Below are 14275 nucleotides of genomic sequence, written 5' to 3'. Positions count from 1 at the left end.
ATATATATATATATATATATATATATATTATATACTGTCTTTTCTTGTTTTTTTAATGTTTTCATTTTCATTTTAGTTTAAGTTTTAGTAAGTTTCTGTACTTTTGTTGTTTGGTAGTGTCTAGAGTACAGTATAATTTATTTCAGCTATAGTTGTAAGAATTTATTATTTTATTTTATTTTATTTTGTTTTATTTTGTTTTGCAAAGTACAGACTTTGAGTTCTCAGTCATGTTTTATTTAAATATTGTCTTAAATTCCTTGGGAGAAATAAAAATGGACAAAGATAAGCCAATAATTGTCAAAAAAAATAAGTGTATAGAGATAAATTTTACTTTCAAACCACATAATTTATTTTATTATATTTGTTAACATTTTTCGTCTAATATTTATTTTTTTATTTTAGCTTTAAATCAGTTACCAAAACTGTTTCTAACACTTTAAGTTAACAATACCAGGGTTGTGTAAACTCTTATCTCATGTTTACAGCGGCGCAATACAGCAGCACTCAATTGCTAGCTTTCATTCTCAACGCTTCACGCCGCGCTCTTGCTGCATAGACCGGCTTGTTGATTATAATGATCTAATGTTGCGTTGTTCCACTCGCTCTCAATGCAGATACGGTGTTAATCATCTTGATAATGTTACTGTGACAACATGTCGAAGCCTGTGGGCACAAACTCAAGAGTAACAGCGCAGAAACCCAGTGGCGTAATCATTAACTCTGCTGACAAACACACACACATACACCTTAAGCTTTTTAATGAACAATCATCAGGCCAATCATAAAGCAGCGGTTCCTGAAGGGAAGCAGAGAGAGAATCCTCTTGCCGTTTACTCATAAGAGTCTTAACATGTCATTGACCCAAATCGCTTTATCTTCCGTCTGACTAGTCATTACAATACAATTAATGCTTGCTCACAGAGACTCTTCTCTCATCACAATGCACTTCAGTGTTGGTTCTGCACGTGTGACTCCAGACAAATGAGGTGAGATGGTGTCATTTTACACTAAAGTGAAATGAACTTGAGTCTTTCTAATAGGTGATTAAATATTAAGATGAAGTCCTGCGGGAATGCAGCAAGAGGCTGAGAGCTCGGCATGCTTTAGAGCTTGTCTGTCAAGCTCTAAATATGTTCATTATTCACCTGCCATTGATTCTGTGATTTAGTTTTTTCTAGTTTGAAACCACAGAATTTTTTGTTATTTTATTGCATTTAAATTTTATGCATCGCATTGCTTCAGAGTACAGATTTTGAGTTCTCAGTCATGTTTTATGTTTTAAATTCTTTGGGAGAAATAAAAATAGACAAAGATTAGTCAATAGTTGTCATTAAGAAAGTGTATAGAGATTCATTTTAGTTTGAAACCACATTATTTTGTTTTAGAAAAAGTACAAATTTTATTAGGTTCTCAGTCTTGTTTTAAATATTGTCTTAAATTCTTTGGGAGAAATAAAAATAGACAAAAATAAGTCAATAGTTGTCATAAAATAATTGTATACAGATGAATTTTAGTTTAAAACCACATTTTTATTTTATTTTATTTATTTATTTTTTTTTTTTATTTTGCAAAGTACAGACTTTGAGTTTTCAGTCATGTTTTATTTAAATATTGTCTTAAAAATGAACAAAGATAAGCCAATAATTGTCATAAAGTAAGTATATAGAGATGCATTTTAGTTTGAAACCACATAATTAATTTTATTATATATTTTTAAATTTTTCGTCTAATGTTATTTTTTTTTATTTTAGCTTTAAATCAATTACCAAAACAGTTTTTAATAAAAACTTTTTAAAAAACTTTTTTAAAAAAGTTCACTCGCTCTCAATGCAGATACGGTGTTAATCATCTTGACAATGTTAAAAGCACATTTTAATTTAATTATTTTATTTTATTTCCAAAGTACAGGTTTTATTAGGTTCTCATTCATGCTTTATTTAAATATTTGCTTTAATTATTTGAGAGAAATAAAAAATAGACAAAAATAAGTCAATAGTTGTCTTAACAGTTCTCAGTCATGTTTAATTGAAATATCAACTTTGTCTCAGATGTGTCTTCTAAAATTCTTAAGGACAAATAAAAGTAGTCACGAGTCAATAGTTGTCAAAGGACAGAGCTAAATGTAGCGGAAATATCTTGGGTTCATATTTAGGTCTTTGTAGACTTGAGCACAGCTTGAGACATTATTTAGACCTTTTCTGAGATTACTGTTTTTTTTTTTAGTAATTTAGGCAGAGGACTCTGTTCTCCATTTAACCATGTTGTTGTTTTGTCAGTTATGCATTATTAATAGTAAATATTAACCTTGTCATATATTTCTTCTAAAATTCTTCAGGAGGATAGTCAATAATTATCATAAAGTAAGTCTATAGAGCTGATAGTGGTAGATTTTTAACACTTTAGTATGGCATATCTGAACACAGTAATTGAGATCTCTTCTGAAACTACAGTATAAAGGAAACACATTAGATTACTTGGATTACTGCTCCCAATTTAACTTCATTGCCGTTATGAAGAAATAAATGTCATGTTAAAGATCTCTCTCATGTGTGATGTTGATTTACCTCTCCAGCACTGGATGACGGAGTTGGAGATTTTTGCAATGCTTTTCGCTGCTGCTATCCACGACTACGAACACACTGGGACCACAAACAACTTCCACATCCAGACCAGGTAACGCATGAGAGCCGCTGGGTGAGTCATCCATCAGACTCCTACACTGACAAACACACAGCCCGCAGCCACAACACCTCAACTGGCTAAAAGAAACTACAAGGGCGTTTCTGACCAAAACCTGACCTGAGAAGAATTGGGAAATGAGAGTAAAACATTGGCTTTGTAGGTCTATTTCTATAAACCTGTTCAAAAGTTTGAGGTTTTTCATCTCTCTTATGCTTCCTAAGGCTGCATTTATTTGGTTTTAAAACACAGTAAAAACAGTAATATTATTATCAATTAAAATAACCATTTTCTGTTGTAATTTATTTTTAAAAGGGGTCATCGGATGCCCGTTTTCCACAAGTTTATATGATTCTTTAGGGTCTTAATGAGAAGTCTATAAATTTGGTTAAAGGGGTCATCGGATGCAAAACTCACATGTTGTTTGAACATTAATGTGTGTTGGCAGTTTGTGTACACAACCACCCTACAGTGATAAAAATCCACCCAGTGTTATTTTTTTTTCATCTTTAAAAGTAAAATCCCCTTTTTAATATCAGGTCATTCTCTGCTTCTTGATTGACATGAGCACCTTACCTTAGACCCGCCATCACCGAGCTAAAAACAGCCCAACTCCGATTGCCATTGTGTGACTCAGGTGCAGGGGAAAGACAAGAATGTCTCAGATTGAGCGATTGATGTGTTCTGTTGTTGGATGTAATAATGGACATATCAGTAGTCATTTACTCCCAACATCTGAGCTGCTAAAGACGCAGAGGATAACGTTACTTTCGTTTTTAAACGGAAAGCACCGATTCCGATCTACATGTGCATTTATGTTCGTGCAAATCGTTCCTGATGGAGCTTCACCCACAGCAGAAGTGAGTATAAAGGTTTTTTATGCATCTTTGCAAACAGCCTTTCTTAATAATGTGCTTGTTGGCTTGTTAGCCCTAAACGTGGCTAAATGTGGCTAAATGCGGCTAAACGTGGTTAAACACTGCAGAAAAAAACAGCATATGCTGGTTAGGTATGTTTTGTTGCTGGGATGCTGGTTTTAGCTGGTTTATGCTGGTCATTTGCTGGTTTATGCTGGTCCTTGACCAGCAACATGACCAGCATTAGCCATCAAAGGACCAGCATAAACCAGCTAAAACCAGCATCCCAGCACCAAAACATACCTAACCAGCATATGCTGTTTTTTTCAGCAGGGAACACGGCTGAAGTAAACATTACGGCTCATAATCCCACAGCAGAGAGGGGCGGGGCGAGCAGAGCTCATTTGCATTTAAAGGACCATGCAATAAAATGAGTTGATTTTTTGCAGAGCTGATTTTGACAAGGTAAAATGGTGTTTTTTTAAACTACTATTGAGAATTTTTTTTTACCAAAGTATATTATAGACTTTTCATTAAGACCCAAAATAATAATATGAACTGGAAAATGTGCATTTGGTGACCCCTTTAAAATAGTCAATGGTAATGTAAAGAACATTCTTTTTACCTTGTCAAAATCAGCCCTTTGTAGAGCGAGCTATTCTGTTGCATGTTTCTTTAAATGCTAATGAGCTCTGGTTGCCCCGCCCCTCTCTGCAGTGGGATGACGAGCCGTTATGTTTACTTTAGCCACATTTAGCAACGAAACTTGCTAACCAACACATTATTAAGAAAGGCCATTTGCAAAGATGCATAAAAAACCCTTATACTCACTTCTGCTGTGGGTGAAGCTGCATCACGAATGATTTGCATGAACATAGATGCATCTGTAGATCGGGATGGGCGCTTTCCTTTCAAATACAGATGTTGGGAGTAAACGACGACTGCTATGTTCATTATTATATCCAACAACAGAACACCTCAATTGCTCAATCTGAGACCTTCTTGTTTTCCTCTGCACCTGAGTCGACACAATGGTGATCGGAGGTGGACTGTTTCAGCTCTGTGAGGGCGGGTCTAAAGTAAGACGCTCATGTCAATCAACTATCGTAGGACCGGCCTGACACTGACAAGAAGCTGAGAATGACCTGATATTAAAAAGGGGATTTTACTTTTAAAGATGAAAAAAATACCACTGGGTGAATTTTTATTATTGTAGGGGGGTTGTGTACACAAACTGCCAACACACATTAATGTGCAAACATGTAAAAGTGAGTTCTGCGTCCGATGACCCCTTTAAAATGTAATTTATTCCTGTGATGCAAAGCTGAATTTTCAGCATCATTACTCACATGATCCTTCAGAACTCATTCTAATATGCTCATTTGCTGCTCAAGAAACATTATCATTGTTAAAAACATTTGTGCTGCTTCATGTTTATGTGGAATCAGTGATACATATTTTTATATATTTTTGCAGAATAGAATGTTTTTTTGTTGCTTCCCCCATTTCACTACTACCGAAATGCAAAATATAAATCATAGTAAGTTCTCTAGAAAAAGCTATGTATTGAGTTTTCATTGATTCCTGCAGGTCGGACACAGCCATCCTGTACAACGACCGCTCTGTGCTGGAAAGTCATCACGTCAGCGCGGCATATCGGCTGCTTCAGGATGACGATGAGATGAACATCCTGTACAACCTCTCCAAAGATGACTGGAGGTACAGTAGGGTTTCACATCCATCATCTAATCATTACCATTGTCTCACTTCTTTGGTTTCCTTGGTACTTTTGCGTATCAGGGTTCATTTTTATTCAAACTAATAGATTTTGGCTTTTTTATGTATTGTTAAATGACTTGTATTTACATTTCTTGTCCCAAAAGTTTACGTACAGCTTGCAGAATCTGCAAAATGTGAATTATTTGATCAAAATAAGAGGGATCATACAAAATGCATGTTATTGTTTTTTTAGTACTGACCTGAATAAGATACTTCACCTAAAAGACATTTATATATAATCAACAGGAGAATTTATAAAAATGACCATGTTCAAAAGTTTACATACACTTAATTCTTAATACTGTGTTGTTCACAGCTGTGTTTTTTTTGTTTAGTGATAGATGTTCATGAGTCTCTTGTTTGTCCGGAACAATTAAACTGCCTGCTGTTCTTCAGAAAAATCCTTCAGGTCCCACAAATTCTTTGGTTTTTCAGCATTTTTGTTTATTTCAACGCTTTCCTACAATGACTGTATGATTTTGAGATCCATCTTTTCACACTGAGGACAAGTGAGGGCAACTATTATAGAAGGTTCAAACACTGGGGTCTGAAAACTTTTTTAATTTGAAAATCAGGGTAAACTTATTTTGTCTTCTGGCAAACATGTAAGTATCCACTGTAGCTTCTGAAGGGCAGTATTACATGAAACAAATACAATATTTAGGCAAAATAAGTAAAATGTACACATCTTCATTCTGTTCAAAAGTTTTCACCCCTGGCTCTTAATGCATTATTTTTCTTCCTGAAACATCAGTGAGTGTTTGAACCTTCTGTAATAGTTGCATATGAGTCCCTCAGTTGTCCTCAGTGTGAAAAGATGGATCTCGAAATTATACAGTCATTGCTGCCCTGGTTTAAGCTGGAAGTAGCTGGTTTTAGCTGGTCTCCCAGCCTGGCCAGGCTGGAAAAGTGGCCAAAACCCCTCTAAAACCAGCCTGCCTTCCAGCTATGACCAGCTAAAACCAGGCTGGTTGACCAGCTAAAACCAGCCAACCAGCCTAGGCTGGTTTTAGCTGGTTTTTTCACCAGGGTGGAAAGGCTTCAAATACACAAAAATGCTGAAAAACCAAAGAATTTGCTAAAGGACTTTTCTGAAGAACAGCAGGCAGTTTAACTGTTCAGGATAAACAAGGGACTTGTGAACAACTATCGCTAAACTAAAAAAAAACCCACAGCTGTGAATCATTTAGGTAATAACACAGTATCAAGAATCAAGTGTATGTAAACTTTTGAACGGGGTCATTTTTATAAATTCAACTAAATTATTTTCTCTTGTGCACTATATGTAAACGTCTTTTATGTGAAATATTCAGGTCAGTACTAAATTAAAAGTAACATGCATTTTGTAAGAACCCTCTTATTTTAGTAAAGTAATTCACATTTTGCAGATTCTGCAAGGTGTATGTAAACTTTTGCTTTCAACTGTAAATTGCAGCACATATACAACATGATGTGCAAAGGAAACTAAAAATCAGGATACATTTTTAAGGGCCAAAGTGCTTATAGTTGACGAAACACCTAGCCAAAAATGCTGAAAGAAGTGTTTTTACCCCACTTCTCGCTGTGCTGTTCTCAACTAAACACAAAAGAGAAAGGAAGCCTAATGAAGTTTTACTGCAATACGGAAAGGTGTTATCCTCAGACTTTGAAGCGGAACACAATTATTTTCTCTGGTGAGGAAGTTCAGTGCAGTTGTTTTGTGTGCTTGTGTTTTCAGAGAGCTCAGGGCGCTTGTGGTCGAGATGGTTTTGGCCACTGACATGTCCTGCCACTTCCAGCAGGTCAAAGCCATGAAGAATTTCCTCCAGCAGCCCGAGGGGTGAGAAACCTTTACAGCAAACATCAGACCTGCTTAACTGTTGTCTGTCGCCTTCTGCCTCGTCTGCGTCTCCCCAGAGCCAGATGTTATTGCTTGGAGTTTGCTCTTTCATAGCTGAAGAGACTTGATGGAGATTGATGCTTCTCAAGATGCTTCTTCTACTGTTCCTTTGGAGAAATAAAAATAGACAAATGAAACAATAAAATAAAACGAATGCAGCTTCACTGAATTAATTTGATGAGAAATTCTTATTGAGAAGTACTTATTGAAATTGCAGGCTTTCTTGTTTTGGCATATCTGAGCACAATTAGATGTTTTTATGGTATTTTCTGAAACTGAGATCACTTTGGTTTTTTTCACGGAAGGAACATCTGAAATGCAAGGAAATTACATAAAAGTCTTAAAAGATTTTTTTTTTATATAAAATAGATAAAATGTCTATATAAGTGGTATTTATGTCTAGTAATAAACAATGCTTTCTATTCTATTCTATTCTATTCTATTCTATTCTATTCTATTCTATTCTATTCTATTCTATTCTGTTATTCCAGTCAAAAGTTTTTGAACAGTCATATTTTTGATGTCTTTTAAATAATTGTCTTCTGCTCACCAAGCCTGCATTTATTAGATGCAAAGTACAGCAAAAATAAATACATTTTGAAATACTTTTATTTAGCAAGATTGATGTTTCTGCTTCTTCTACTGTTTCTTTGGAGAATGCAGCTTAACTGAATTAATTTGATGAGACATTCTTATTGAGAAGTACTTATTGAGATTGCAGGCTTTCTTATTTTGGCAAATCTGAGCATAATTAGATGTTTTTTATGAAAGGAACATCTGAAATGCAAGGAAATTAGCTAAGTCTTATGATTTAGTTTTTTAATAAAATTGGTAAAAATGTCTGTATAAGTGATATCTATGTCTTAAATTTTAGTAATAAACAATGTCTATGTTATATTATATTATATTATATTATATCAGTCAAAAGTTTTTGAACAGTAAAATTTTTAATGGAGGGGGGTATGGAAATTAATACTTTTATTTAGTGAGGATGCTTTAAATAAATCACAAGTTACAAAAGATTTCTATTTCAGATAAATACTGTTTACTGAACTTTCTATTCACCAAAGAAACCTGAAAAAAATCTACTCAGTTGTTTTCAACATAATAATAATAATAAATAGTTTTTGAGCATCAAATCTGAATATTAGAATGCTTTCTGAAGGATCATGTGACTGATGCTAAACAATTCAGATTTGAAATCACAGGAATAAATACATTTTAAAATATATTATAATAGGAAACCATTATTTTAAATGGTAAAAATATTTTACATTTTAGCTATTTTTGCTGTACTTCGGATCAAATAAATGCAGGCTTTGTGAGCAAAAGAGACTTTGAAAAAAACATCGAAAATCTTACTGTTCAAAAACTTCTGCCTGACAGTGTATTATATTATATTATATTATATTATATTATATTATATTATATTATATTATATTATATTATATTATATTATATTATATTATATTATATGCTCTCCTTTAAATTTCATGGTAATGTGTTAGAACAAACACATATTTATTAGTAGTATTGGTGTGTGTTTTCCTCACCCAGAATTGACAAACCCAAGGCTCTGTCTCTGCTATTACACACGGCCGACATCAGTCATCCAGCCAAGAACTGGGATCTACACCACCGCTGGACTACGTCACTGCTGGAGGAGTTCTTCCGACAGGTTTGATGCGCGTTTGTTCTTTAGACGTGTTTGATGAGTGTTTACGTCTGTGAGACGAGCAAAGCACAGCAAGAAAAATCTCACCTCTTCTATGTATTTTAATCCTCTCTCGGTTCTCTTCCTGTTCTCTCCTGATTGCCCTTTCGTCCAATCACACGTAAGCCTGCGCGAGGATTATCACGGGCCACAGAAACGAGAGCATGTGGAGAAGCGTGTCATTCGAGCTTGTTTACACCTGAACATAAACCTCTGAAAATAGCTGGCTTTCACAGCCCTATCGAAAGCAGGTCCCGAAATTAAACTTTGGCACCATTATTTGACTTATCAGTGTGAACAGCACGTTGATTTTCTTTCAAACATCACAGAAATGTCATACACATGTATTCCGTAATATTACTCATATTACATGGCATGATTGTGTATTTATGTGAAACCCTCACTAAATTCTGTCTGATTTTTGCTTAAAACAAGGAAAAATGCATGTTTTTTATTTTTTATTTAGTCCTGACCTGAATAAGATATTTCACATAAAAGGTGTTTACATTTAGTCCACAAGAGAAAATAATAGTTGCATTTATACAAATGACCCTGTTCAAAAGTTTACATATACTTGATTCTTAATACTGTGTTGTTACCTGAATTATCCACAGCTTTGTTTTTCTTTAGTGATAGTTGTTCATGAGTGCCTTGTTTGTCCTGAACAGCATGCTGTTGTTCAGAAAAATCCTTCGGGTCCCACAAAGCATTTTTGTGTATTTGAACCCTTTCCTACAATGACTGTATGATTTTGAGATGCATCTTTTCACACTGCTCTTACAAAAAAATCCTGCAGGAAGGACAGCTGAGGGACTCATATGCAACTATTACAGAAGGTTCAAATGCTCACTGATGCTTCAGAAGGGAAAAAAAAACATGCATTAAGAGCTGGGAGGGTGAAAACTTTTGAGCAGAATGAAGATGTGTACATTTTGCTTATTTTGCCTAAATATAATTTTTCCAATTAGTACTGCCCTTCAGAAGCAACAGAAGCAACAGAAGATAGTTACATGTTTCCCAGAAGACAAAATAAGCCGTAAGTTAAATTTACCCTGATCTTCACATCCCCCCCGTCTCTTAATGCATGGTTTTTCCTTCTGGAGCATCAGTGAGTGTTTTAACCTTCTGTAATAGTTGCATATGAGTCCCTCAGTTGTCCTCAGTGTGATAAGATTGATCTCAAAATCATACAGTCATTGTTGGAGAGGGTTCAACTACACAAAAATCCTGGAAAACCAAAGAATTTGTGGGATCTGAAGGATTTTTCTGAAGAACAGCAGGCAGTTTAACTGTTCAGGACAAACAAAGACTTATTAACAACTATCACTAAACAAAAAAACAAAGCTGTGGATCATTAGGTAACAACACAGTATTAAGAACCAATATGTAAAATTTAAATGGGGTAATTTTTATAAAGTCAATGTATGTAAACATCTTTTATGTGAAATATGTAATTCAGGTAAGTACTAAATAAAAAATAGCATGCATTTTGTATGATCCCTCTTATTTGGTAAAATAATAAACTTTTGGCTTCAACAGCATATATATACGTACATATTGATATTTTTGGCTGAACGTTATCGATTTGTCAACACAGGCCCAATTCACTAATGGACTCCTCCTGTTTCTGTTTCTTTGTGTAGTGAACAATGGAAGGGAATTGCTTGCTCTGTATTACCTCCTGTTCTTACCCGTCATGTGTCTGTTTATCGGCTACTAAAGTGACTGTTATAAAGCGCATTCACAGCTCTATTCTCCATGGAGTGGGCTACATTAATATGCTTTGATTGATTGACAGATTAGAGGACTGGAGCTATTCCTGTAAGTGTCTAGTATTGTTCCAGCAACTGAACACTCCAGGAGGCAGATCAATCGTGACAGGCCCAACATAAAAGCGTGACAGTTTATTTTGGTCTGCCTTCAAGAAATGTTTGTGAATATTTCATATACGAAACAAATCTCTTTATGAACCAGATCCAGTGCAGCAACTGTCCAACTGTGATATTTCATAAGCCACAAAACCAGTCATAAGGGTCATTTTTTTTTTAATTGAGATTTATACATCTAAATACATGCATATAGCTGAATAAGTTTTAAATTGATGTATGGTTAGAATAGGACAGTATTTGGCTGAGAACTATTTGAAAATCTGGAATTTGAGGGTGCAAAAAAATCTAAATATTAAAAATGAAAATATTAAATATTATTGTATTTTTGGCTATTGCTACAAATATACCTGTCCTACTTAAGACTGGTTTTGTGGTCCAGGGTCAGATATTAATAACTGTGCTATATATTTAAAAATGCCTAAGTGATACAATGCAATGTTATGTATTCTCATACTAATGCAGCTGAATGATGTGTTATTTATTTGCAGGGAGATAAGGAGGCAGAACTTGGTCTACCTTTCTCACCTCTGTGCGACCGTAAGTCCACTATGGTGGCTCAGTCCCAGATTGGTAAGTGTCACAAGCACGCATAGCTTGAAGACATAAATGCTTACACTAAAATTGCAATATTGCATTTGCAAAGTTATGAATAACACAAAATTGTAATACTTACTTTGAAGGTATAGTTCACCCAAAACTGAAAATTAGCCGAAGCACTCACCCTCTGGCCATCTAATATGTAGATGACTTTGTTTCCTCATCTAAATAGATTTGGATACATTTAGCATTACAGTACATCACTTGCTGACCAGTTGATCATCTGCAGTGAATGGGTGCTGTCAGAATGAGAGTCCAAACAGCTGATAAAAACATAGCAATAATCCACAAGTAATCCACACCACTTTAATATCTTGTGAGATAAAAAGCTTCATGATCGTGATAAACAAATCCATCATTAAAATGGTTTAACCCTCACTTCTGGACAAAATATGAGTTCAAGTGGAAAAGTCAATCGCCTTTTGTCCTCTCACATCAAAATCGACCCAAAATATTTATTTACAAATGTTTTGGACTGTTTATCACTTGTAAGCTGTGCTTGATATGTTCATATTTCGCTCCTGATTCACGCAACACAACTTTTTTCACTGGAGAAAGCAATATTATGGATGGAGGAGACTGAATTTTAGCCTGAAGCAACAGTTTGAAGTTAAAAATGTCTAAGTGATAGATTTGTTTCTTACAAGCATGCATCTTTTTTCGCTTCACAAGATGTTAATTGATGGACTGGTGTAGTGTGGATTACTTGTGGATTATTGTGGTGTTTTTATCAGCTGTTTGGACTCTCATTCTGACGCCACCCATTCACTCCAGAAGATCCATTGGTGAGCAAGTGATGTAATGCTATTTTTCCAAATCTGTTTCCAAGATCAAATTTGCTGAGGGTGAATACATTTTCAGCAAGTTTTCATTTATGGTTCATTTTAGGTTCATTTTAAGTTGGAACGGGAAAACCCCCCCCACACACATTTCAGCTTTAAAAGGGCCATATGATGTTGCCAAAAAGAATATTATTTTACCGAACACGGTTTTCCCCCTATGTATTTTGCCAATTTCTTTCACCATTGAATAAATTAAATAGCAAAAAAATTTTGTCTTGCTTTTCAAAGAAAAAAACTATTACAAAACAACCATTTAAAAATATTTATTTAACACTGAACATTTTTAACATTCTAGTAAACATTATAGCCCACCAACAAAGCACAATTTAACTTAAAATTAATAAGTTAGTAAAATAATATTCTTTGGCCATTTTTAAGACCCCCTTCTCGAATCAGGCATGTGTTTTTAATAGGGATGCACCGAATCCAGATTTTTGGGGTTCGGCCGAATACCGAATCCACTGTTTAAGATTCGGCCGAATCCGAAACCGAATACCGAATCCTACTCGCATCCTTAATCACACGTTTTTAGCTGTGACTGTCCAGCTGCCGTACCTGAAGTTGCTGCATTTTGGCTGCTGTCTGTAGATTCCTTCATGCACAACTCGTATTCTTTTGGATGTTTTAGACGCAAATGTTTTAACATCGGCGATGTTGTGTACTGCTTAGGGTCCTTGCCACCACGAGACAAATTGGCATTGCAAATTGAACATAAAGCTCGACTTGAATCGCCTTCTTTTGGTTGAAAGTACTGCCAAACAAAACTTTTTTTGCTTACGAGTTCCATTTTCAGATTCTTACAGCCTACTACATTCGAACGGGTCCTATGTAAACACCTCCACGTAATCAACGGCCGTGTGACGTCGTAGTGCAAGTCTAGGGTTCGGTTTCGGTGGAAAATAAATCTAAGGTTCGGCCGAAACCGAACCCCGTCAAAAAGCCCAGGATTCGGCCGAATCCGAATCCGAATCCTGGATTCGGTACATCCCTAGTTTTTAATGTACAAATAAATGCAGCCTTGCTGAGCGAAGGAGAATGTTAGAGACTCCAAAAATGCCTCATTTATAACACGCCCCAACAAATCTACGTCACTGTGTGGGAAGATTTGCATAACACCGCCCAAATGTATACGCAAAGAAAGAAGGCGTAACTTTTATTCTTGCTATAGTATTGTTGCTACTTACTTTGGGCTTCTAAAAGAGGACACGACTAGAAATCAGAGGTTAAAAACTGTTCCAGAACAGTACAACCCAAATATTTGAGTGCGTGCAGCGCATTTTATGAAGCACTGTTTCCTGAACTTGGGAGAGTTTGCTGTCCTTCCAACTTTGCAAGGACAGTCTGGTGCTTTTGACTCACAGCCTGCAAGTATATTTTCATATTTAAAGAATTTGCTACTGACTATTTAAACGTGAGTTTTTAGTAGTGTATAGTAGCACTTGTTTGTCGTTTCTATGATCACAAATGCAGACATGGTTTTGTGTTTACATTGTATCACCCCTGCGGTGCAACACAACAAATGCATCGTTTATAATGGGTTTTATTGTCTTTGTCTCGTTGCGCCAGGACACAAAATATGGTAAGGGGCGTAACATTTTCGTCACATGTTTGAGGTATTTGGCCAATCACAACGCACTGGATAGCTGGCCAATCAAAGCACACTCCGCTTTTCAGAACGATAAGCTTTGTAAAAAATATACACATTTCAGAAAGGCAGGGCAGAAAGGAGCAACAACAATAGGGATGCACCGAATGTCCGGCGACCAAAATTATTCGGCCAGTTCTTTCGGTATTTGGCCGAATAAGCGAAAAGGCAGAGTAAATTAATACCGAACAATGACGTGACACAATCAAATGGAGACGCGCACTAATGCAGCAAACATGTCGGCAGTGTGGATGCATTTAAAACTGTCCGAGAAAGACGCAAAAATCATTCCAAGCACCGACAGCACAAGACTGTTTGGTATCGCATCGTATGTCATCCATGAGAAGAGAAAGGGGTGATTGTTGCTGGTTACTGTATGATGACTGAAATC

General features: G+C 35.6%; 1 protein-coding gene across 1 annotated transcript in view; it reads left to right on the top strand.

Moving 5' to 3' along the window:
- The window catches only part of pde1cb (phosphodiesterase 1C, calmodulin-dependent b), a 74096-nt gene that overhangs the window by 50107 nt on the left and 9714 nt on the right, over positions 1-14275 (top strand). The window contains 5 exon segments of the mRNA XM_073848362.1: positions 2576-2676; positions 5130-5258; positions 7036-7137; positions 8755-8875; positions 11289-11370. Of these exon segments, the coding sequence (XP_073704463.1) occupies positions 2576-2676; positions 5130-5258; positions 7036-7137; positions 8755-8875; positions 11289-11370 (535 nt within the window).

The sequence above is a fragment of the Garra rufa genome, chromosome 10 (genome assembly GCF_049309525.1).
Source record: "Garra rufa chromosome 10, GarRuf1.0, whole genome shotgun sequence".
NCBI lineage: Eukaryota > Metazoa > Chordata > Actinopteri > Cypriniformes > Cyprinidae > Garra > Garra rufa.
Note: the sequence above shows the minus strand (reverse complement) of the source record. Positions and strands in the feature narration are given on the sequence as shown.